We start from the raw sequence: 21,346 nt of genomic DNA on the forward strand, positions 1-21,346 counted from the left end.
TCAAAATGTCTATGCGCGATACCCTCTGCACAACATGATTTGCCACGCGGCTCGGGCGGGACAAATCGTCATGGATGGATGAGGAAGTGGTTTTCAATCAAAAAAGGAATGGCTGCTGGCCTTTCTATTACGTCGGTCGTCGATGGGTGCATTTTCGGTCTGCAATCAGTCGTGATTTGAGGCGCTCTGGGGGAAATGGATTGTACGCAGGTTAAATGAAATGGCTTGCCAATCCACTCATGCATATCTATGGAAGCGTGATGGTTGACCGAATCGGTCCAGCATAAAGGATGGGAACGATGGCTGGAAAGCAGACTGGTATCATGGCTGTGGGACAATTCCAGAAACGGTTGACCATGTTGCCAAAAACAGCACTCAATCTCGCGCAAACCCAAAGCCAAGATCTAAACTCACGGCAGATCAACTACTGACTTCCACGCGCCGGGGGTGGTCCTGTGGTAACTGCGAACTTTGGAGGCTTTCAAGATGTTAGCCTGCGTCTCAAGAAAAAGACCATGTCCACGCTTACATCGTTCAGGTCCACCACAAGTATTCTCTCCTCCGCTTGGCCAAGGATATCGAAGATCTTGGTGCTGCCCTTCTCAATCTTCATGACCGTACTCGTGCCAGCATACACCACACCCCCTTCGGTCCCGCAACGGTTGGCCATGACGACGATTGCCGGCGCCCCGTTTGCCTCAATCAGCGGGTAGAACCGCTCCAGCCAGTAAGCCAACGTCTCAGCGTCCTCCCTCTTCGGGTTCGCTGCAACGTCCTCGGCAGCAAAGCGTGTGAGCCAGGCCATGTTGAGTGCGATCAGCGGCGCAGGCGTCGGCTGCAGACAGTGGTTCGCAAACTCGTACGCCTTCCAAGGCGCGACGAACCTGTGCGGGTTGATATCCATGCAAATGCCCATGGCGACGTGGCCCAGGTCGCCCAAGTTGCCGCGGAAGAAGCCTTCCGGGCCCTCAGCAGCCCACGTCTCGTCCGTGTAGTAGAGGAAGTGCTTGCGGTAGTTGGCGAGAACTTCGCCCTTGGGAGACACGGTCACAGTCGAATTGTATCGACGCGAAGTTGCTGGATCAATCTCTGGGTATCCTATGGTCACATGAGTCTGTAGGCGGACGGCAACCTCGCGAGCCCAGGTCGTCGAAGGTCCTGAGGCCGTAGGCTCGAGGAATGGAGTTATGGCTGCGAGACCGGGGAAGTTGTAGCCTGGTGAAATGTGTGAGGAGGGGAATTTCTCTGGTGACCATGGTCTTTTTCTAAATCGGCACAGAATTTCTCTGGCTGTAGGGATTGATTGGTGAGATACCTGTCAATGCCATCTCGGGGAGAAGCAGCCAACTGAGGCTCCTTATCTCCCCTCTCACTTCGGCATCGTGTATTAATGCGTTGGCCTTGGCGACATTGCCCCGGAAGTCGCCCACTTGTGGGTTGAATTGCAGACAGGCAATCCTCATCTTGAGAGTGCGAGCTCAGAGACCAGTGTAAAAATGTTGTCTATGGCGATTGAAAGGAAAGGCCTTGTCTCTTGGGTTTGGACTGTTGCACAAGATGTAGGAGGAAGTTTGACCGTTCTACTCGACGTCAGCGCTTTGGAAAGAACCCAATGAGATCGCAAGTGCCTGTAGCAAACGCAAGGAGTAAAATGAACCTATGCAAAGATGCCTGTCTGTTTGATTTTGCAAGCCAAACACGGTGGGAAACGACGAAGGAAATGACTGCTTCAAATGGCAAAAGGAATTCGCAACAACAAGGCGTCTGGCTACTAACAAAGACGATGAAGACTACTGTGGAGATGACGAAAGAACTAAATAGAGATCCAACTTACAGCATGAGCGTCGTTTCAAGTCGACGACTGAATGTTCTGTTGTTGATTGGTTGCTGTCACGTGTAGGGCTGGCTGGCAGCGAAAAGCGATGACGATGATCAGCCGAGCTAGCACGGCTCGCAGCTACCAGGAACGCTGCTCCAAAGCTTCTCGCCTCTTCTGTTCTTTTGTACCGCGTTATGGCTCTTTGGAAGTAGCATCTTCTCCCCAATCAATGGCAGGCAGACGGCTTCTCGATGCTGCAAAATTACTCAACGCCACGCGATCCGTCGCGAAGCAGCATGTAGCTCTACGCTCACAGCAACTCGACGCCTACTCGAAAACTTCCACCCTTGCCAAAGCGCTCAAGGATCAAACCGACCGCGTCACCGTCACCGCACGCGCCGCCGTAGCTCTTGCCCAGCGCTTCAATGAGGCAGCCCCGTCATACACCAAAGACGACACTCCCGCATCAAAGCCGCAAGTTGATACAGTCCCGAGAAAGAGCACAGTGACTGGTGATGATACACCGGTGGGAACAAAGTCTGGGCTGGAGCAGGACCACCACTATGGAAGGTCAGAGCGCAATGCAGCCGCAGAGCCACCTCCAAAAGGAAATCTGGACGTGAAGCAGAAAGAGGCAGACAGGCGCCCTCTGCCGGATGGGACAATACCACCATCACACGCGGACCTCCGCACAGGCTCAGAGGGCTTCGAGACCTATTCGGAGAGGCCGACTGCTGAGCCCCCCAAAGACCCTCTCGCGAATGGCGCTCCAGAAAGCTTTCAACCCAAGAGCTCCTCGGAATCCACAATACCTACGCCAGGAACACATAAGCTATCTTCGCAGGCGGCGCGAAAATTGCAACGTGAATTTGAGTCGCAGATACCTGCGCGTGCCGCAGACTCTGAGGGCAATTTGACTTCTCTGCCTACGCCTGATGTGTTTGATTCGCCTTCTGGGAAGGTCAGCCCAGAGCTTTCGTCCCTACCTCGCGTCAAGGTGCCCAAAGTGGCCGCTGATGATCAGGACGGCAAACAACACATCGCCGATGGCGGCAAGATCAACCCCGATGTTTTCTACTCATCAGCTGGTGCTCCGGAGCCAGAGCCCGTTCCATCGAAGCAAGCTGTCCCAAAGCAGGAAGAGGAGCTTCCTGAAGGGGTTAATCTTGACGTTTTCCATTCTCCAAGGGTCGCCCGTATGTTTGGCGCCAAAAAGCCAGGCGTAGACCGGTATCGTCAACTTGAGATGAAATTTGCACGCAGTGCCCCTGTAGATCAGACTTCCTTGGCCCATGGCAGAGATCAGGAGACTTTCAATGTGCGCGATTCGGCTGCACAAGCCCCCGAACAACCTACGTCAGTTGGGTCGAATCAACCAAAGGATTCGCATCAGGAAAGCCCGGGAATTGAGGAGCTGGCCAAGGATCTTGCCAAAGATGCCGAAAATACTCAATACGCAGAGGTATACAACCGCGGAGTCACGTAGTCCTACGCGCTGACGCTGATAGATGTCCAGGTTCCCACAGAGATGACCTCCGAGCCTGAGAAGGTTGCATATCAATTGAGAGAATCTCGCGTTCCGTCTTCTCGATTCGGCAGAATATGGCAGTACGCCGGTTTGGGTACCAGCATGGCTTTTGGAGCTGTTGGTGAAGGTCTCCGCCGTGTTGCTGGAGGCGCCGCTACTGGCTCTTCCCTAGTCTTGAGCGCTGGCAACATGGAACGTCTCGTGGCCAAGCTCTCTAGAATGAGAGGCGCAGCTTTGAAACTCGGGCAGATGATTTCTTTCCAGGACATCAAAATGCTGCCGCCAGCTATCCATGACGTCCTGCAGCGCGTCCAGGACAGTGCGGATTACATGCCTGCTTCTCAGCGCAACAAGGTACTGGCGAGGAATCTTGGCGATAACTGGAAAGACCTCTTCAGCGAGTTCGAAGATGTCCCGATTGCAGCTGCATCAATTGGCCAAGTCCACAAGGCAGTTCTCAAGTCAACCGGGCAAGCTGTTGCAGTCAAGGTGCAATACCCCGGCGTCGCCGACTCGATCGATTCTGACCTGAATAACCTGTCTCTCCTCTTGACGGCCTCACGTCTCCTTCCAAAGGGTTTGTTCCTTGACAAAACGATTGCCAACGCGCGCACCGAGCTCGGCTGGGAGTGTGACTATCTTCGCGAAGCCGAGTGTCAGACGCGGTTCAGAGAACTACTTCAAGACGACAGCGAGACGTTCCGAGTTCCTGCAGTCATCTCTGAAGCCTCTGGAAAAGAGGTCTTGACTTCGGAACTCATGACTGGAAAGGGTATCACCAAACTCAAGACCCTTGCGCAGGAGGAGCGGGACTGGATAGGGACCAACATTCTCCGCCTCTGTCTCCGTGAACTCGTCGAGTTCCGCTTCATGCAGACTGATCCCAACTGGACAAACTTCCTTTACAACGGACAAGACAGGAAGATTGAGCTACTCGACTTTGGTGCCTCCCGCGATTACCCTCGCGAGTTCACCGACCCATATGTCCAGACGCTGATTGCGGCATCAAAGAACGACCGGGAGACGATCCGAGACCGATCGATTGAATTGGGCTACCTGACGGGCAGCGAATCCAAGGCCATGCTTAATGCGCATGTTGACTCGGTTCTCACTCTGGCTGAGCCGTTCACGGACAACAGCCCCGAAGTGTACGACTTTAGCGACCAGACCATCACAGACAGGGTGAGGAGCTTCATTCCGGTCATGTTGAACGAGCGTCTGGCGCCGCCGCCCGAGGAAACATACTCGCTGCACCGCAAATTGAGCGGTGCATTTTTGCTCTGCGCCAGGCTTGGGGCCAGGGTGCCGTGCAGGCAGATGTTTGCAGATGCGGTGAAGAAGTACGAAGAGCTAAGTCAGTCGTAGGGTGTGGGAATGGCGAAACTTAGCGTCCACTGTATAATAGCATATCGAGGAAGCGTGTGAGAATAGAGAGAACTTCGCTCAAGTCGCAATTGGTAGTACTGATGCGTTTCTCCGTGCTGACCATGCCGTCTCAAAGAGGAGCAGACCTATACTCAAAGGGGAAGCTGTCTCGATAAATTGCGCATTCGATTTGGGGCCGGGGAAATTCCATCTTGTTCTACAGCTGCTGTAGAGTTACTTCCGCTCATGCCGTCTTACCATCATTGGTTTGCGCGTGACGATTCAAGGAGGCTCTGCCATGCACAAACGCCTGGGAAACCAGCCCTGCGACGTGCATGAAGAAGTCGAGCAGCATCCATCAAGCATGCGCACCAATCACATGTGGCGATTTGGAAGCACCGTAGCGGTCTGGGATGACGGCAGGGGCCATGGCTGACGGCCGGACGATCCACGAAGGCGTCATCGCCGCCCACGCTGGTCAAACTTCAAAACCACAGCCAGCCCCGCCTTGGACAACGCTACACAACGCACTGTGCTCTTCCGAATAACCTCTTTCGACTTTGACGCTATCAATCAACATGCGCGCCTACTACTACGACAACCTCCCCGTACGTCTCCTCTCATGCCATCTTCTCCACCAAAAAAGTTTCCCGCCGCCCCGCCGTCACACCCGACCAGCGCAAGCAAGCTAACCACGCACCGCACACACGCAGGGCGACCAACGACTCGCGCACGACTCGGGGCGCGAAGTGCCGGCCGAGCACCTCGCATCGCTGGGGATCCACCACTACCACCTGCCGTCGCTGGAGTCGGTCAACGAGCTGGCGGCGAAGCGGGCGTACAAGAACCGCGACGAAGTCACCATCTCGCCGACGACGCTGCCAAACTACGAGGACAAGGTCAAGGCCTTCTTCGCCGAGCACCTGCACGAGGACGAGGAGATCCGTTACATTCTGGACGGCGCCGGCTACTTTGACGTGCGCAATGAGGGCGACGAGTGGATCCGCATTCGTTTGGAGAAGTACGACATGATGATTATGCCGCCTGGCATCTATCACCGCTTCACGACGGATGAGAAGAATGTAGGTGGTTTTGTGAGAGGATGCGATCGACATTTTGGCTGACTGGGGACCCGACGTAGTACACCAAGGCCATGCGCCTGTTCCAGGACGACCCCAAGTGGACGCCGCTGAACCGCGGCGAGGACACGGACAAGAACACTTTTAGGCAGCAGTACCTCGACTCCAGGGCTGCGAGCACACCCGTCGCCTCGCACTAAAGCGAGTTGGCCAAGGACATTGCTTTTGTATGTACACGAGACGGCGATTTATGATATCCTGACTTTATCCATTCTTGTTGCCCAATCTGGAGGGTACACTTCAACTGTGCTCGAATATCGAAACGTGAAATTCGCTCATCTTGATATACATCTAACTTTTGATATGATCCGCAGAATTTGAACGCTCAATGAAATGTGATTGGTGGAGATACTCAAGTCCTGTAGTCACCGTTGATGGTGACGTACTCGTGGCTAAAGTCACAAGTCCAGTACACGGCCTCCTCGCCGGGGGTCTCGCTGAGCCTGACCAGAATTTCCAGGTCCTCAGCCTCCAGAATCTGGGCAGCCCTGGACTCGTCAACCTTCTCGGGCTCGCCCTTGACCAGGAGCTTGAGTTCTTCCGATCCATCCGTGGGGATGAAGGAGACGGAAGTCTGCTCGGGGACGACGCTGTCGACACCGTCGGCGTAGCCCGTGGCGCACAGGATGCGGCCCCAGTTGGCGTCCTTGCCGTAGAGAGCCGTCTTGACCAGAGGAGAGCGAGCAATGGTGGAGGCAACCTTCTTGGCGTCTTCGTACGATGCGGCATTCACAACGCGGATGGTGACAAATTTGGTCGCGCCCTCGCCGTCGCGAACGACGAGCTGGGCGAGATCGGCAGCGAAGTCGGTGAGCACGGTCTGGAGTTCCGAGTAGCCAGCGCTGGCCTGGTCCGCAATCTCCGATCCGCCAGCCGCGCCGTTGGCGAGGATGGCAACCGTGTCGTTTGTGCTAGTGTCTCCGTCGACAGAGATGGAGTTGAAGCTCTTGGTCACGGCCGCAGTCAGCAGGGGCTGCAGGGCTGCGGGAGCGATGGGGGCATCAGTGCAGATTATTCCGAGAAGAGTGGCCATGTTGGGGTGGATCATGCCGGCGCCCTTGGTCATGCCGACAACTGAGTAGGTGGTGTTGGGCGAGCTGGGGAGAGAGAATTGCCGGGAGAGGAGCTTGGGAAAGGTGTCGGTGGTGCAAATTGCGCGGGCAGCCTTCAGCCAGTGGCTGTGTTCATTGCCCAGGGTCTCATGCGCCGCAGGAATCTTGTCGAGAATCTTTTGAATGGGTAGCCTGTTGTTTCTGTAAGCGTACTGCTCATATCCTGGGAGTTGTTGCAAACCTCTGGCCAATTACACCGGTGCTCATGACAATGCTCCGACTGCCCTTTCCATCATCATTGTTCTCGAAGCAGTTGTCCGCCTTTTGTCCCATGGCAATGGCATCCTCAATGCCACCACGGCCAGTAACAGCGTTGGCGCAACCCGAGTTGACAACGACCGAACGAATGCCCGCGCCAGACCTCCGGTTCAGAGTGTCTCTGCTGACCGTCACCGGCGCAGCCTGAAATTTGTTCTTGGTAAAAACGGCGGCTCCGGAGCAGGGAGTCTCGGAAGCGATCAGGGTAAGATCATCGAAGCGAGTGTTCGAGGCCTTGACTCCGACGTGTGCGCTCGACGCGAGGAAGCCCTTTGGGTAGGTGCCTGACGAGGGGACATATTTTGCTTTCGAAGGTGGTACAGTGCCTTCTCCAGGGGCAGAGTAGTTGCGCACGAATTGCTTCATGGTAGGGATGAGCTTTTGGAAGCTGGACGGCCTGGCGGAAGCCATTTTGACGGCCCTGTGGCGTGCGATGTGAATGATGTGGTCACAGGTATGCAATTGGGATGAGGACGGATTATACCTTCTCTTGTCGCCGGAGCAGTGACTCCGACAGTGATGTGACTGGGCTGAAGGGAGAGAGCTGTAGGAGAGCTAGTGACTCTCCAACTCTCTCTCCAAAATTTCGGGCCGGTGACGGAAGGCGCTTATCGGCTTATCGGACCACATGGTATCGATGTCGGAGCCACGGACAAGCTCCTCCGAGCTCGACGCGTCTGCCCTGCCGCGTCGCGCTGATGGCTTGGGTCAACGCTTCTCCGGAATTCATCTCGACGGCCACCGACTCCAACCGACCAATTGAGGACTCACCGACATCACTGAATATGCCCAGCGCAAAGAGAAAAAGGGGTGCAACAGGAGATGCCAATTCGACACCGCGAAGACAACGCGCCGCAGACCACGAAGACCACGAAAACGACGAGCTCGACCCCACTCCATCTCAGCAAGAGACTCCCACAAAGAGACAGAACGTTTCTCGAAACCTGGCCAATGATCTCCGTCGAGCTCAGGCAAAGGATACGGCCAATGGTGGTGCCAAGGAACAGGAGACGCCGAGATCACAGCGTCGGGTTGCTTTCGACACGCCCACAAAACCACACGAGGACGAAGAGGCTCCAAATGCGACTCCAACTATTCTGAAGAGTGCAGATAGATCTGCGCGGCGAAAGAGTGCTCGAAGACTTCTCTCACGTCAACTGAATGACGACCAAAGCGATGAGGACTCGGACGAGGAGGATGAGCTCGCTCGTGAGATATACGATGAGGAAGAAGGGGAGGACGAGGGTGAAGAGGAGGAAGACCAAGTGAAAATTCCCGAGCCATCCGCTGTGCCAGATACTCCTTCGAAAAGAGGTCGCGGACGACCAAAGGGCAGCAAGAACAAGACAAGAAAAAACAGTCCTCCCCCGGAAGGCGTTCCGCCGCACGAGTTGTATTTTTACCAGAATCGACCTGGGGGTGGCAAGACGTCAAACAACACCTTGGCTTCGCACCAGGTTCTCAACCATGACGAGTACTTTGCGCAAATGTCAAAATACGAGGACCCGCACCAAGACGACATTGAATTCTTGCACGAGCTGCACGGAAGGTCCTTTGACCAGTGGGTTTACGAACTCGAGAACGACTTCAACATTTGTCTCTATGGCTATGGCTCCAAGCGGCGCCTAGCCATGGATTTTGCGACACATCTGTACCACTACCGCATGGCAACAGCTGCCAGCTCCAAAAACAGCCCAAAGATTATCATCATCAACGGCTACAACCCAACCCTGACCCCGAAAGACATTCTTCTCACTATCCTGAGCTCGTTACTTCCGTCGTCCGTCAAACTGCCCTCAACTCCTCCACTCCTGCATTCTCTCCTCGAAACAACGCTGGCCACCAACCCGCCCAGCAAGCCCCTCACCCTAATCGTCAACTCCATCGACTCACCCTCCCTCCGCCGTCCCGCATCCCAAACACTCCTGACGACGCTCGCCGCCAACAAGCACTTCCACATGCTTGCAACAGCCGATACGCCGACGTTCCCCTTGTTGTGGGACCTGTCGGCGCGCTCGCAGCTGCGCTTCCTCTTCCACGACTCCACGACATTTGCCAGCTTCGCGGGCGTCGAGCTAGACGCGGTCGACACCTTCGCTGACGTCCTGGGCCGCTCGTCCCGCCGCCTCGCCGGCCGCGACGGCGTCGGCTACGTCCTGCGCTCGCTGCCCGAAAACGCCCGCGGCCTGTTTCGCATTCTCGTCGCCGAGCAGATTGCTGCTGCTGTCGAGGTCGAGGATGACGACGTCGGCCTTGGCTCAGGGGGTGCATTCGGTGCGCTCGATGATGACGACGACCCCTTTAACGACGCAGCTCTTGCCCCCGACACGCCGTCCAAGCGGGGAAGAGGCAGGAAGGGCGCCGAGAAGAACGCGATGGACGCGGTGGTGCCGGCGGTGGGAGTCGAGTACCGAGTCTTGTACCACAAGGCAGTGGAGGAGTTTGTGTGCAGCAACGAGATGGGCTTCCGGACGCTGCTCAAGGAGTTTCACGACCACCAAATGATAGAGAGTAGGAAGGACGCTGGCGGCACGGAGAGACTGTGGGTGCCGTTTAGAAGAGAGGACTTGGAGGCGTTGTTAGAGGAGTTGGTTGATTAAAGGATGAACACTGTCCGGATGGGATGCTTGAAAGAGAGTTGTGAGCGGAGATGACTTTTTGGTTTAATCGAATACCCTGGCTAGATTTACATATGGAAAAGGAACATCTCAGGCGTCAGACATCCTCCCAGTCTGTGGCGCTGAACTCCGTTGCTGGAACTTGTTGAAAAGTCTAAATGTAATCCAAGCCTACTTTTTTTTTTTTCTCTCTTCTAAGAGCGACTTCCCTCACCAGCCCCTCTTGGCCAGCCTCTCGCCCTCGGGCATCTTCTCCACGTTCAGTCCGACCATGGCCTCGCCCAAGTCCATGCTGACCTCGGCCAGAACCCTGGGATCCTTGTAGTGCGTCACGGCCTGCACAATGGCCTTGGCCCTCTTCTTCGCGTCTCCGCTCTTGAAGATTCCACTGCCGACGAAGACGCCGTCGCAGCCCAGCTGCATCATGAGTGCAGCATCGGCAGGCGTGGCGACACCGCCGGCAGCAAAGTTGACGACGGGCAGACGCTTCAGCCTGGCCGTCTCCTTGAGAAGTTCAAACGAGGCGCCAATCTCCTTTGCGTAGACGCGCAGCTCCTCGTCCGACATGGCCGAGGCGCGCGCAATGTCGGCGTTGACGGTGCGCATGTGGCGGACGGCCTCGACGACGTCGCCGGTGCCCGCCTCGCCCTTGGTGCGGATCATGGCGGCGCCCTCGCTGATGCGGCGCAGGGCCTCGCCCAGGTTGCGGCAGCCGCACACAAACGGCACCTTGTAGCCGTGCTTCTCGACGTGGTGCGTGTGGTCGGCGGGCGTCAGGACCTCGGACTCGTCAATGTAGTCGACGCCGATGGCCTCGAGAATCTGTTTCGTTGTTTTGCTGTCAGCATATTCGGCTAAAATTGGCCACCAGTCGGCCTTGGGGAACGGTTGTTTTTCGTGGTGGTTGTTGTGCCAAGAAAGGACGTACCTGGCACTCGACAAAGTGCCCGATGCGCGCCTTCGCCATGACCGGAATCGTCACGGCGTCCATGATTTCCTTGATCATCTTGGGGTCCGACATGCGGGCGACGCCGCCCTGGGCCCTGATGTCGGCGGGTACTCGCTCGAGGGCCATGACGGCCGCTGCGCCGGCTTCCTCTGCGATGCGGGCCTATAAAGTAGATGACGTCTTAGATATTATTTTTTTTGCCATTGATATTGCTGCGAGTGTGGAATGGAGAAGAAAATACCTGCTCGGCGTTGACGACGTCCATGATGACGCCGCCCTTGAGCATGCGGGCCAGACCGGCCTTGACCTGAAAGTTGTTGGGCTCGCCATTGCCGTTGGTGGTGGGAAGTTCGGTGGCCATGATTCAAAAAAGAGCTAAAAGCGGCGTAACGGGAGAGCCGATCAGGACTGAGAAGAGAAGAAGGATCGTGATAGACGAAGGGGGGTGAAGAGAAGATGATCAAGTGATGGATGGAAAATATAGTAAGGAATTGGCGTATCGGACGTCTGAATGGTGAGTCATGGTTGTATAAAAGTCGTCCGGGGTCGCTGAAAGTGGCAGCCCCAGGGCGCGCGTGTTAGAGCGGGCGCGGCGCCACCAGCGGCGGAGGGGCATGTCCGCGGGGTCGGCGAATCGGACGGGACACTGCCGATTCTAGCCGATGGGCTCACCGCCCGCCCTTTCTGCCAGCTGCGGTGGAGGCCATCGCCCATGACGTCGCTGGTCGATTCCACGTGGGCCGGGCACCGCAGCTCTCGAACCGACAGCCAGCAATGCAAGCTCCCGCCGTCTCCTATACCTTGGCTACTATCTCCAATGTAGACACCTCACCACTTTGCATCCGTCCCATCGATTGACCCTCCGGCCCTCTCATCCATCTCCCGCCGTCTCCGCAACTCCGCTCCGCGCTCCCACCACCAACGACCACAGCGACACCATGGCCTCCCCGCTCCGCCTCCTCCGGCCCTTTGCCCTCAGCGCCTGCTTCGTCTCCGCGCCCATACTCCTGCTGCGTCCCTGGCAGCACCAGCAGTCCCTCTTGCGGCCCCTGCGCTGCGACTCGCCGCCGTCCATCCCCGTCTTCAACGAGAACACGCGCGAGGCGCGGAACCCCGTGTGGAAGGACGGCCGCGTCAATCCGGCCGTGTGGAAGCAGATTAGCTCGGGTAGCATATTGGGTACGTCCAGCACGCATGGCTGTGGAGAAGGCCCTGCAAGAGAGCAACGGTCGTGGTGGTGGTAGTACTTCACGGGTGGGCAATGGGACTTGTGGCGCAGCAGTACAGGAGATGGATTTGAGAGAACAATTGGCTACCATTCAGGAACAACGTCGCGTAAAACACCCAGCTAACCAATCTCTCTCTTCTCAGGTCTCCTCGGCGGCGTCGCCGTCGGCATCTTCTCGAAACCCCTCGCCCTCCTCATCGGCCTCCTAGTCTTTGGTGTCCAGGTACACACACCCCCCTTTCCAGGATACAACCCACCCCATCCCCCCTCAGCCCCTCGTCCACCGACTAACGCCGCCGCATCGCCAGTTCATCGAGTCCCGCGGCATCCACATAGTGCCCTACGAGCGCGTGCAGCGGTACGCCAAGAACGTCGACGTGCGCTCGGCCCTGCGCGACAACGTGGCGTTCAAGCTGAGCTTCGGCGCGGCGTTTGCGCTGGCAGGCTTCGCCGAGTTTTAAGAGTCGTCAATCTGAGAACCGAACGGTTGTATTCAGGGGTTGATGTTGTCCGTCCGTCCGTCCGTTCTGCGTGTGAATGAGGTGCTTGGAGTAGACGGCGCTCGTAAGATGCTTAAAAGGTGAGATTTTTGGAAAGGCGAGTGCCTGGTGCATCATGAGCCGTGTGCCGCCAAACGATCGAATTGTTTCGTTGATAGAGCCATTTTTTGCGTATTCCAACAGCGCAAATATTCGGGTTGCGGCCGTCTGTTTTTTTGAAGATACACAGAAGACGATGTACCGTTTGCTAGCGGAAAGCAGTCCGCCAAAGTCACGGCGATCTGTATATCCTGCAGGTAAAGAGACAAAATCAGATTGGTGATACTTCTCATTCCGTCTCATGCCGTTGTGGTGTCTACTCTAGGCAGTCTATTCTCAAAAACAAGCATGAAAGGGGTTGTGCGTCTGCTGCCATTGTCTTGTCTAGTCTAGACAGTCTATCCCGAGCATCAAGCAAGCAAGCAAGCAAGCGAAAGAAAGGCAAAGAAGTACAGACACGCGAAAAAAGAGAGAACGAACAAGTCGAGTTTACGAATCCATTCATTAATCGACTGATTGGGTCGATCGGTTGATGATATGACAAGACGCCGTTCCATGCATGCGTGCATACATAAAAGGGGAGGCTAGCTAACTAGGTAACTGCCTCACCGGGACACCCCCCAGCCAACTCAAACTCTTTCCAGAGCGGTCGACTTTCTTCTCCGTCTTCTGTCTCGTTCTATCATGGGTATCCAAATTCGTTTCAGTTCAAAAAAGTAGAAAGAAAGAAACAAAAAAAAGACCGGCTTCCCATAACAGATCTCTCAGTTCATCCCAGAGACCTCGGGCCGTGCCGGGCAAAATTAGACGGGGAGGGGAGTTTATGAGTGGGGGTATATTGGATCCACCATGAAGTTCCTTTTTTTTTTTTTTTTTTTTGTTGAGTTTTTCTTTTGTGGTCATCGAAGCGGAAGGGTCCATGCCCCGGCCAGCTAGCCAGCGGTCAGATCTGTGCTGCCGGTGTAGCACCAATTGGTATAAAGATGGAAGACAAGGGAACAAGACATTAAAGCAAGAAAACGCCGTGGCGATGCGACTAGACTTCTTCTTACCCGCGGCGGGATGGAAGAGGGCTGGGACCAGTGGGTTGATTTGTCCTCTGGTGCTCGCGCTCAAGGCGGTCAACCACGATGGTTGGTAAAGTTCATGAAGGGACTTGGCGTGCCAAAGCGCCCGGTGGGTGAGCAACTCCCCTTACACGACGTGGCTGCTGTCAGGGTGCATGTTGCCCAGCTCGCCCTCCTTCTCGTTGGAGACATCGCGGCGCTCAACATCGTCCTCGTCGCTGACGAAGCCATACTCCTTGGCCTTGGCGTCAATCTCCTCCTGGGTAAGGAAGGGCAGCTGCTTGGCGGCGTTGATGTAGCTCATGTTCTCGACGAAGCCCTTGGCGAAGATAATGTCAATCTCCTCGAGAGTGCGGCCGCGAGTCTCCGGGTAGAAGAAGTAGATGACCGGGAAGAAGCAGGCGTTGACAATGGCGAAGAAGAGGTAAGTGCCCCACTTGATGTTGTCAAGCATGACGGGAGTGACCATGACGATGAGGAAGTTGAAGGTCCAGTTGGTGATGGTGGAGACAGCGTTGGCCTTGGCGCGAGTCTTGAGAGGGTTGATTTCGGCAGGGTACAGCCAAGGCAGAGGCAGCCAGGTAGCACCAAAGAAGGCAATGTAGGTGAACAGACCGACGGCGGAACCCTTGGCGTTCTCGGGGCCTCCGGGGATCAAACAGGCGAAGACGAGAACCATGGACAGGCACTGTCCGACGGTACCAATGAGGAAGAGCTTGCGGCGACCAGCACGCTCGATGAGGAACCAGGACGAAGTGGCGAAGATGGAGTAGACAATCATGTTGACACCACCAAGGAGCAGGGACATGTTCTTGGTCTCGTCGATGGAGTCTTCGAACAGGATGGGGAAGTAGTAGATGACGGCGTTGCAGCCACCAATCTGTTGGAAGAGCTGTGCAGAGGAACCGATCATCATGCGGCGGAAGTGCTGGGTCTTGCCACCGGTCAAGAGGTCAGCGTAAGTGGTGTTGCCGCCGGCGTGGCCAGAAGCGCGAATGCTCTCCATGATGACGGAAGCCTGCAGCTTGGTCTCGTCGTCGTCGACCGAGGTGCCGTTGAGAGCAGCGAGGACCCTCATGGCATCCTCGTGCCGGTCCTTGGTCAAGAGGAAGCGAGGCGACTCGGGGAGGCCGACCATGAAGATGGCAACAATCAGACCGAAGAAGACCTGGAAGGCGATGGGGAAGCGCCAGGACAGGTCCTGGGAGCCATAGGAGCAGCCGTAGTCGATCCAGTAGGCAATCATTGTTCCAAAGGCAATGACACCGCCCTCGATGCAGATGAGCAGACCGCGGTTGGTGCCCTTGGAGCACTCTGCCTGGTAGGTCGGGATGGTCGAGGTGTTCATGCCGTTTCCGAAGCCGGTGATGGTGCGCCCGATGATGAGCTGGGCCGTGGCCTTGTGGCCCTTGACGGCGGAGATTTGGATAATGACACCGAGAATCATGATGATGGCACCGGCGATGATGCCCCTCTTGCGGCCCAATTTGTCACCAATCATCAACATGAGAACGGCGCCGAACAGACAGCCTGGAAAGGATTAGCTCGGATGACACGAGAGTGTTTGGCACGATTACATACCAACTTCGTAAATGGCGGTAACGAAACCTTGGTAGGTCTTGTTGTTCTTGGTCTCGGGAAAGTAGTCGTTGAAAGGATCAGCGGCGATGATTCCCGACATGACACCCTGGTCGTAGCCAAAGACTGTGGAGGAGCGTCAGCAAGGGGGATGAGGAGCGGTTGGAGCTGGAGCGGGACGACTTACGCAAGAAGCCGGTGGTAGCGACGGTGGAGACGACCAGGCTGAGAGGACGGCCGCTCAAGCCAAAGAACTTGGGGGCCTTGACGTTGATGGCATTGTCGCTGGGACGGGGGGAGGAGGTGGCCGCATGGGCGTTGTGCTCGAGTTCGTTCTTGTTGTCGGCCATTTTGGGGCAGGGAATGGAACGATTGGCAGTGACGGCGGGCGAGGGGCAGGGTGTTATATAGCCACTGGGCGATGGCTAACGTCGGTTGTTGAGCGGGACAGGCAGAGGGAGTGATGGGACCCCGGGTCAGAGTACCAAGGAAACGAAGCCGCTCGCGTTCCGGTCAAGGTCGCGTGTGGGACTATTTCGCTGGGGGGACGAGGACCAAAGAAGGGTTGAAGGAGAAGGTCCTGGTTGATCCGGGGAGAACAGAGGTCTTTATGGATTGTGGTCGAGGACGGAGAGGTGACCGGGGGTGGCTAGATCCCTGCTAGCTAAGGCGCTGGCCCAGTTCATGTTTCTGGCAACGATTGCGGGTTGGATGCAACATGGTGGTGGAGGAGAAGTAGGGCGGACGTCATTGGCCGGGGCAGAGTGCCAGGACGAGGTTAGGTGGGCGTGGGGCCCCCACACAGACGGCCAAATGCATCTGCAGGACCCTCGAAGGTCGGCGCTGCGATCTGCGCCGTCGCCGTCGAGGGCCCGAGGGGAACGGAAGCTGGAGAGAGCTGGCACGGTGGTGGTGGCTTTTGGTTTGGCTTGGCCCCAAGTCCGCCGTCCGTCCTTGGCCTCGGCTAACCTGTCGATTTCCAGTTCCTTGCCCTCCAGCCGTTGAGACGTCCATGTCGCGAGAGAGAGTTTGTTTCGCGCTGACATCACCCCCGCCGTCCTGCTACTGTACATACGTCTCTCAGTCTCAGCACTTCTCCCCGCCGCGGCACAGCGCAGCGCAGGGCCTCTCAGCATCGGTGGGGACCAGCTCCACCGTGTCTCCAGTCTTTTCAAGCCCATTGTCGACTCCCCCCGCGTGCCCACTGCATGCCTTCGTCTGCCCTTTCGGTCTTACGTCGCCTTTTCCCCGGCCGGTCCTGTCCCAACACGACGCCCACATTGGCTGCCGCTTTCATGTGCTGTGCTCCACGCCAGCCCCTTCACCGATACATGCACATTACTTACAGCCAGTCCATGTATCCATCCACCCTGCTACGCCGCTCCGCTCCTGCATCCGCGCGCTAGGGGGGCTCTCTCTCACTCAATCACTTATCATGGCTGACTTGACTTGCCTACCTGGGCATCCCTTCCGCCTGCCGTCCGCCTCGGCACTGCATGTCGTTGGCCTCTCACCATCTTTCAATCGCTCTCTAGACGCGCACTCGAGCATCCACCCAATTTTCCTTTTTCCTTTTTCCTCCTTGTGCCACAACCCTGCCTTGACCCTGGATGCATGTGAAATGCCTTGTCCACATCTCATCTCGCAATTGGCCGCACGTGAAGTCTGTCGCATCTTGTGCATGCTCATCCAAGGCCTCAGTCGGTCCGATGCCCGCATACTCCATCCACTGCTTGTTGTCCCCGTCGTCTGTCTGTCGCTGTGAATGGTTACCGCCCGTGGGGTGCGTGTCAGCAATTGGGCTGCACAGAGGCTGCACAGACGTGGAGCCTCTGTGCAGCCCAGCACCATTCACAAAATGAACTGAACGAGGAAAATGGCACAAGTCATGCTCACCCACTGGTCGTTTGGCCGCGAATGCCTTCTCTTTCCGCTACGGAGCAGGAAAAATTTCTCACCCGCTGCACCCTCGTTTCGACCACTGGCTCGCTGTGATTTGCGGCTCGGTCCAAGCCTTGAGCATCCCTGCCGCCAGGCCGTCAGTGGCTTGATGCTTGGTCGTCGAAGGCCGCCGATCCCTTCTTGGAATGCTACTCCTCGTTCGACTTTTGTCGGTGACGGCTGACGACCAAGCGACCCTTGAACGGCCAAGCCGGAGCGAAGCGTCCATGCCATGGCCGTGAAACGACACGAACGAAAACGTCGACAGACGTCGCATCTTTTTTGTGGACTCGCTGACCAACTAAAAGACCGATGACTACGGCTTTATTGGCACTGCTCCGCCCATGAGGAAGGCAAGCCCGGTGCCCGCGTCTCGAATTTTGGCTGCTCTGGATGCCTTGGTGGACGCGTGAGTATTTGCTGATGCAAGGCCCAACGGTTCCTTGAAAACTCAAGAGTCAGTCGGATATGGGGTAGGTATGACGAGCGCTTGATCATGGAACCCTTGTCCCGAGGCGCTTTGCCGCGCGAAGCTTGGTCGGTTTTCCGTCATCGTCAGGCGGCTCTCCGTCAGTTGCTTCGGTACCTGAAAGTCAGTCTGACGAACAACCTCGGTGCTGGACAGCGCGCAAGAAAAAAACTTCAAACAACAAATCTATCCGAGGCCTCGATGCGGCATGCGCATTCGCTGTCGTCCCAGGATGATCCATTTGGATCGACGACATGCAAGTAATTGCATCTGTCGGCACTTTTGTTGCGATCATCACTGTCTCGCGCGAGCATGAAGATGCCAATCATGGACCGAACGAGTCGGTCATCCTTGGGTTTTGACCACGAGCGAGCCAGTAGACTGCTCGCCAGATGTCCATCTCGAGCTTCACTAATGCACGAAGCGATGCGCTCCATGCCAGAACCAGGCGTCGCATGGCTCCGCTCCGCACTGCAACTCTCCCGTCGCCAGGTCTGTGGTTTGATAGACGCAGGCTAAAGTAGGACACGGCACGCGCGAGTGGGTAGACTCCCTGTACAAAAGCTAGCATCGGCACTAGGCCGTGGTGTCTGTTGCCGTCGCGGTCTGGAACTGTCTGAATCGAAAACGGTCGTCTTGTTGTTGTCGTTGGACCAAATGCGTCGTGAGCCCTGGCACTTCATGAGCGAGCGCATCCCCCGCCTTTCCCAGGGCCCCCTCGCTTCCCCCGCTTCTCCAGACTCTTTTCTATCCACGTCCGCCTGCTTGTTGCGCTTAGCAGTCAATTCTCCGTGACACCACTGCGCCCTCCATTCCACCGGTCACACTTCTGTCAGAAGGATTGTGATTCGGATGAGTGCTGTCCCGGGGGCGGCACCAGTGGACGGGACTACGGTCCCGCTTTTGCGCGACTCTGCCTCTCCCTCACAGGTACGAATGCAATTTCCTTTTTCCCTCGTCAGCCTCGCGCGTTTCCGGTTGGGGGCTTGAGCATCTGCGGCGCAAACAACCAGAGGCGTAGCGGTAGTCACGAGTAGCCGCCGGTACTGTGGTCAGGTAGCACATCCATTCGTCCACATGTCCGTTGGTCCGTTGGGCGAGGTGGTGGTACTGGGCTCCTGTGCGTGCATTCTTTCGGATGGTCGTCGTCAAACCAAACATTCAGGCGCAGAAACTCCGAACCGAGTCCCCGCGGGGAAACGACGCGAGTGGCGATGCAAGCACGGCCGACTTCTCCAAACGACGCTACCGCTGCGTCTGGGGAATGGGGAAGCACATGATGTGCTGGGGTGCGTCTTGCCCATCTGATGTCGACGACAAGAAAATTGAACCAAAACTCCAACTTGGCGCCAACCTGAACGACAGCCAAGCGACCACCACGCTCTCGGCATCGCTCTCGTCTTCGACAACACCACAGACTCCGTCACCTCACGTCCGTCCGTCCGTCCGCCCGCCCGCACGCACGCTCCACGCCCGGCTCGCTTCTGTGCCCACGATCCTGCTCCCGTCGCCCAAGGTCTCAGGTCTCAGGGCTCCCGACCCCAGGGCATCCACAAGGTCGGCACGCGTTGCGATCGGCCAGAGTCATCCATCAGCTCGGCACCGCCATCCGGTTGCAACGGTGTGATGCGTCATCGTCTACAAGTGACACGAGAGCAAAAACCGCGCGCGCCTTCTTACATGCGTCCGCAGGCATGTTTGCTGTCTGCCACTCAGTCAGTCAGTCAGGCACGCTGGACATTGAGATCGGTACAGTATCCATGTACTGGCTGCTCATCTCAATCCCTTTGCAACCAAGTGTCCACGTAACCACATCACCCTCGACACCGCATCGAAAAATTCCCTCGAACAATTATTCCGCCCAAAGGATGGCCGTCCGCGACCGCCCGCCAACGGCCCCGGCACCGGCACAACAGCGCTGGGACATTAACCCGTCCTAGGTACGAGTCGGCAGGGCCAGCAAGCGGCGGCGGTGTCCATCACGTCTGGGCGCAACTACGCAAACACATCACGTTGCTGCTCTCTGGCCCAGGTAGGTAGCCGAACCCGATGCTGGACGCCGACGATGATGATGATTGTGGGAGCCGGGCGGACTGCCGGTGAAAGCCGTCCAGGTCCCTGGTATCAGGTGCCAGCAGGGAGTGCCACCGCCGCCGCGCAGGGCAGGCGAGGCGAGTCAAGGGCACCCTCAGCCAAGGCGTCGCCTTCGCCGTGCGTGATGTCAGCGGGGCCAACTCCATTGCCTTGGGATTTTCTCTCAAGTCATCGTCAGTCAAGCAGGAATTGATTGATGTCGATGCTGTATCAAGTCGCGCGCTTGCTGGCCGTTAGACAGGAGGTAGGACGAGCACGAGACATCGTCGAGGCACGGCTTCGGTACTTGGCTTCAGCGTCTGAAGACAACCGAGTCAAGTCCATGGTGCTGTTGTACAGCAAGACGAGGTGGGTAAAAATCAGCCAGCTGTGAGTCGTGCAATCTGGCAGTCGATTGACGTGGCTGTCCAGTCGGTTTCGACGACGTAAAAAAGGTGATTTGATCGTCGATGTTGAGCCTTGCCATTTGCTGCTAGCTCTGCCTCTCAACGCTTTGTGCAGGTGGACCGAAAGGAATGACCAAAAAAAACAGAGGCGAAAGTCATATCTGTACTGCCTCCCATGTTCTCCTGAGGAGGACACCTACCGAAGAAGAGACACCAAAACCTCCAGTCACGATCATGCAATGCACATTTCCCTGATTATCCTCCTTCAAAGGCTTGGGACTTCTGTTAGACACCACAAGAGGTACTACATGTAACTATCTGACAACACAGCTGTAGGGCAAACCAGCACCATGCGTGCCATCGTCATTTTGGCCCTCTAAGAGCATCTTCTTCAACTCACTTGCCAGCAAATCCATTCGCCCCTACTCCTGACATTGCAATGACTCCGCCAGACAACGTCACTGGGTGTCAGTCATCCAACACCATCATCCATCTCGGAGTGCCACCACACGAGCACACTTCTCGCAATCCCGCCATGCGTCCACCGTCTCGCCGTTCCTCCGTCGCCACGCCTCGTCTTGCCACAGCGCTCGGCATCCTGCCCTAAGTTATCCTGTCCTGCCCTGCCCAGAGCTTAGCGCGCGGAAAGCGGAAAACGGAAAACGATGGCGGAAACATGAGCGGGAGTGCTGGCGGAGTGAGTGTGACGTCCATGCGAACCGAGAGCCAGGTACGTACGGTAGGCGGATGAGCGGGCGAGCGGACAGGCGGGCGAGCGGCCAAGCGGGCGGGCGGGACGAGCACCGCTCCACGCCACGCCACCCACAGCGCTGGCCGGCTCCACAGCACTGCGGCGCTCCTGTGAATTGCTCGACTACCTACAGCAGAACAGCCGGGCAGCCGAGTAGCAGCGAACAGGCGAGGCTGCAGTAAGAAGGAATGCGTCCGACGACGCCATGGCCACTTGATCCAAGCTGCAGACAAGACGTGAGGCTGGTGGCGGGCTCTGAGAAGATTGTCTGTCTGGCTGGCTTTTTGACCTACAGGTTCGAATGGACGGGCGGACGGGAATAAGGCGACGTGCGGGCGGGAAGCGGGATCGCAGGCGGGAAAAGGGACGAACGGATTGACTAACTTACTGTCTGACTGCCAACCAAGCAAATACCTACATGTGATGTTCGCATCAAGCATGGGTTCACTGCAGGCGTCTTGTCGTTCGGTTGGTTCTTCTCTCGCGGAAAAGGAGACTTTTGTCA

The 21,346-nt window shown here is 56.8% G+C and overlaps 10 protein-coding genes across 10 annotated transcripts; 6 read left to right on the forward strand and 4 right to left on the reverse strand.

Annotated features, from left to right (window-relative positions):
* Nucleotides 1-67: 67 nt before the first annotated feature.
* Nucleotides 68-1,888, reverse strand: J3D65DRAFT_637517 (carbon-nitrogen hydrolase). Its single transcript, XM_066801510.1, has 4 exons — nt 1,835-1,888; nt 1,316-1,580; nt 530-1,215; nt 68-478 (listed from the first exon to the last, which is right to left on the reverse strand). The coding sequence occupies exons 2-4, from the start codon at nt 1,461-1,463 to the stop codon at nt 425-427; spliced, it is 888 nt and encodes a 295-aa protein (XP_066651233.1). The 5' UTR covers nt 1,464-1,580; nt 1,835-1,888; the 3' UTR covers nt 68-424.
* Nucleotides 1,889-1,954: 66 nt separating this feature from the next.
* On the forward strand, nt 1,955-4,794 carry J3D65DRAFT_595673 (ubiquinone biosynthesis protein-like protein coq-8). Its single transcript, XM_066797832.1, has 2 exons — nt 1,955-3,281; nt 3,336-4,794. Exons 1-2 carry the CDS (start codon nt 2,049-2,051, stop codon nt 4,710-4,712), a joined length of 2,610 nt encoding a protein of 869 aa, XP_066651234.1. The 5' UTR covers nt 1,955-2,048; the 3' UTR covers nt 4,713-4,794.
* A 369-nt stretch (nt 4,795-5,163) lies between these two features.
* On the forward strand, nt 5,164-6,115 carry J3D65DRAFT_637519 (1,2-dihydroxy-3-keto-5-methylthiopentene dioxygenase). Its single transcript, XM_066801511.1, has 3 exons — nt 5,164-5,320; nt 5,426-5,794; nt 5,854-6,115. Exons 1-3 carry the CDS (start codon nt 5,291-5,293, stop codon nt 5,989-5,991), a joined length of 537 nt encoding a protein of 178 aa, XP_066651235.1. The 5' UTR covers nt 5,164-5,290; the 3' UTR covers nt 5,992-6,115.
* J3D65DRAFT_637523 (uncharacterized protein) lies at nt 5,972-7,799 on the reverse strand. The gene is made up of 2 exons (XM_066801512.1): nt 7,145-7,799; nt 5,972-7,095 (listed from the first exon to the last, which is right to left on the reverse strand). Exons 1-2 carry the CDS (start codon nt 7,630-7,632, stop codon nt 6,204-6,206), a joined length of 1,380 nt encoding a protein of 459 aa, XP_066651236.1. The 5' UTR covers nt 7,633-7,799; the 3' UTR covers nt 5,972-6,203.
* Nucleotides 7,800-7,909: 110 nt separating this feature from the next.
* J3D65DRAFT_637526 (origin recognition complex subunit 2-domain-containing protein) lies at nt 7,910-10,011 on the forward strand. Its single transcript, XM_066801513.1, has one exon. It carries the CDS (start codon nt 7,920-7,922, stop codon nt 9,819-9,821), a length of 1,902 nt encoding a protein of 633 aa, XP_066651237.1. The 5' UTR covers nt 7,910-7,919; the 3' UTR covers nt 9,822-10,011.
* On the reverse strand, nt 9,864-11,348 carry J3D65DRAFT_637527 (pyridoxine biosynthesis protein-like protein). Its single transcript, XM_066801514.1, has 3 exons — nt 11,030-11,348; nt 10,768-10,950; nt 9,864-10,661 (listed from the first exon to the last, which is right to left on the reverse strand). Exons 1-3 carry the CDS (start codon nt 11,147-11,149, stop codon nt 10,050-10,052), a joined length of 915 nt encoding a protein of 304 aa, XP_066651238.1. The 5' UTR covers nt 11,150-11,348; the 3' UTR covers nt 9,864-10,049.
* Nucleotides 11,349-11,382: 34 nt separating this feature from the next.
* Nucleotides 11,383-12,913, forward strand: J3D65DRAFT_637531 (uncharacterized protein). Its single transcript, XM_066801515.1, has 3 exons — nt 11,383-11,967; nt 12,160-12,239; nt 12,325-12,913. Exons 1-3 carry the CDS (start codon nt 11,727-11,729, stop codon nt 12,475-12,477), a joined length of 474 nt encoding a protein of 157 aa, XP_066651239.1. The 5' UTR covers nt 11,383-11,726; the 3' UTR covers nt 12,478-12,913.
* A 234-nt stretch (nt 12,914-13,147) lies between these two features.
* On the reverse strand, nt 13,148-15,550 carry J3D65DRAFT_559817 (uncharacterized protein; the record flags this gene model as incomplete). The annotated part of the gene is made up of 4 exons (XM_066797426.1): nt 13,148-13,228; nt 13,813-15,152; nt 15,204-15,326; nt 15,388-15,550. The coding sequence occupies 4 exons, from the start codon at nt 15,548-15,550 to the stop codon at nt 13,148-13,150; spliced, it is 1,707 nt and encodes a 568-aa protein (XP_066651240.1).
* Nucleotides 15,508-17,008, forward strand: J3D65DRAFT_113934 (uncharacterized protein). Its single transcript, XM_066793764.1, has 2 exons — nt 15,508-16,122; nt 16,184-17,008. Exons 1-2 carry the CDS (start codon nt 15,885-15,887, stop codon nt 16,963-16,965), a joined length of 1,020 nt encoding a protein of 339 aa, XP_066651241.1. The 5' UTR covers nt 15,508-15,884; the 3' UTR covers nt 16,966-17,008.
* A 1,390-nt stretch (nt 17,009-18,398) lies between these two features.
* J3D65DRAFT_114413 (uncharacterized protein) lies at nt 18,399-19,725 on the forward strand. Its single transcript, XM_066793766.1, has 2 exons — nt 18,399-18,899; nt 18,976-19,725. Exons 1-2 carry the CDS (start codon nt 18,749-18,751, stop codon nt 19,548-19,550), a joined length of 726 nt encoding a protein of 241 aa, XP_066651242.1. The 5' UTR covers nt 18,399-18,748; the 3' UTR covers nt 19,551-19,725.
* The last annotated feature ends 1,621 nt before the right edge of the window (nt 19,726-21,346 follow it).

The sequence above is a fragment of the Phyllosticta citribraziliensis genome (assembly GCF_038025025.1).
Source record: "Phyllosticta citribraziliensis strain CPC 17464 chromosome Unknown J3D65scaffold_12, whole genome shotgun sequence".
NCBI classification, from domain to species: domain Eukaryota; kingdom Fungi; phylum Ascomycota; class Dothideomycetes; order Botryosphaeriales; family Phyllostictaceae; genus Phyllosticta; species Phyllosticta citribraziliensis.

Bases quoted from the DNA above. Each gene is read 5' to 3' on its own strand.
- J3D65DRAFT_637517 (XM_066801510.1), bottom strand. From the start codon at position 1,463: ATGAGGATTGCCTGTCTGCAATTCAACCCACAAGTGGGCGACTTCCGG. The intron at 1,216-1,315 runs GTATCTCACCAA...ACATTTCACCAG, and splicing joins CCCCGAGATGGCATTGACAG to GCTACAACTTCCCCGGTCTC. The intron at 479-529 runs GTAAGCGTGGAC...ACATCTTGAAAG, and splicing joins TTGTGGTGGACCTGAACGAT to CCTCCAAAGTTCGCAGTTAC.
- J3D65DRAFT_595673 (XM_066797832.1), top strand. From the start codon at position 2,049: ATGGCAGGCAGACGGCTTCTCGATGCTGCAAAATTACTCAACGCCACG. The intron at 3,282-3,335 runs GTATACAACCGC...ATAGATGTCCAG, and splicing joins AAAATACTCAATACGCAGAG to GTTCCCACAGAGATGACCTC.
- J3D65DRAFT_637519 (XM_066801511.1), top strand. From the start codon at position 5,291: ATGCGCGCCTACTACTACGACAACCTCCCC. The intron at 5,321-5,425 runs GTACGTCTCCTC...GCACACACGCAG, and splicing joins ACTACTACGACAACCTCCCC to GGCGACCAACGACTCGCGCA. The intron at 5,795-5,853 runs GTAGGTGGTTTT...GACCCGACGTAG, and splicing joins TCACGACGGATGAGAAGAAT to TACACCAAGGCCATGCGCCT.
- J3D65DRAFT_637523 (XM_066801512.1), bottom strand. From the start codon at position 7,632: ATGGCTTCCGCCAGGCCGTCCAGCTTCCAAAAGCTCATCCCTACCATG. The intron at 7,096-7,144 runs GTTTGCAACAAC...CAGAAACAACAG, and splicing joins ACCGGTGTAATTGGCCAGAG to GCTACCCATTCAAAAGATTC.
- J3D65DRAFT_637526 (XM_066801513.1), top strand. From the start codon at position 7,920: ATGGCTTGGGTCAACGCTTCTCCGGAATTCATCTCGACGGCCACCGAC.
- J3D65DRAFT_637527 (XM_066801514.1), bottom strand. From the start codon at position 11,149: ATGGCCACCGAACTTCCCACCACCAACGGCAATGGCGAGCCCAACAAC. The intron at 10,951-11,029 runs GTATTTTCTTCT...TCTACTTTATAG, and splicing joins ACGTCGTCAACGCCGAGCAG to GCCCGCATCGCAGAGGAAGC. The intron at 10,662-10,767 runs GTACGTCCTTTC...ACAACGAAACAG, and splicing joins GGCACTTTGTCGAGTGCCAG to ATTCTCGAGGCCATCGGCGT.
- J3D65DRAFT_637531 (XM_066801515.1), top strand. From the start codon at position 11,727: ATGGCCTCCCCGCTCCGCCTCCTCCGGCCCTTTGCCCTCAGCGCCTGC. The intron at 11,968-12,159 runs GTACGTCCAGCA...CTCTCTTCTCAG, and splicing joins TAGCTCGGGTAGCATATTGG to GTCTCCTCGGCGGCGTCGCC. The intron at 12,240-12,324 runs GTACACACACCC...CCGCATCGCCAG, and splicing joins TCCTAGTCTTTGGTGTCCAG to TTCATCGAGTCCCGCGGCAT.
- J3D65DRAFT_113934 (XM_066793764.1), top strand. From the start codon at position 15,885: ATGTTTCTGGCAACGATTGCGGGTTGGATGCAACATGGTGGTGGAGGA. The intron at 16,123-16,183 runs GTTTGGCTTGGC...GTCGATTTCCAG, and splicing joins CACGGTGGTGGTGGCTTTTG to TTCCTTGCCCTCCAGCCGTT.
- J3D65DRAFT_114413 (XM_066793766.1), top strand. From the start codon at position 18,749: ATGGTCGTCGTCAAACCAAACATTCAGGCGCAGAAACTCCGAACCGAG. The intron at 18,900-18,975 runs GTGCGTCTTGCC...CCTGAACGACAG, and splicing joins GAAGCACATGATGTGCTGGG to CCAAGCGACCACCACGCTCT.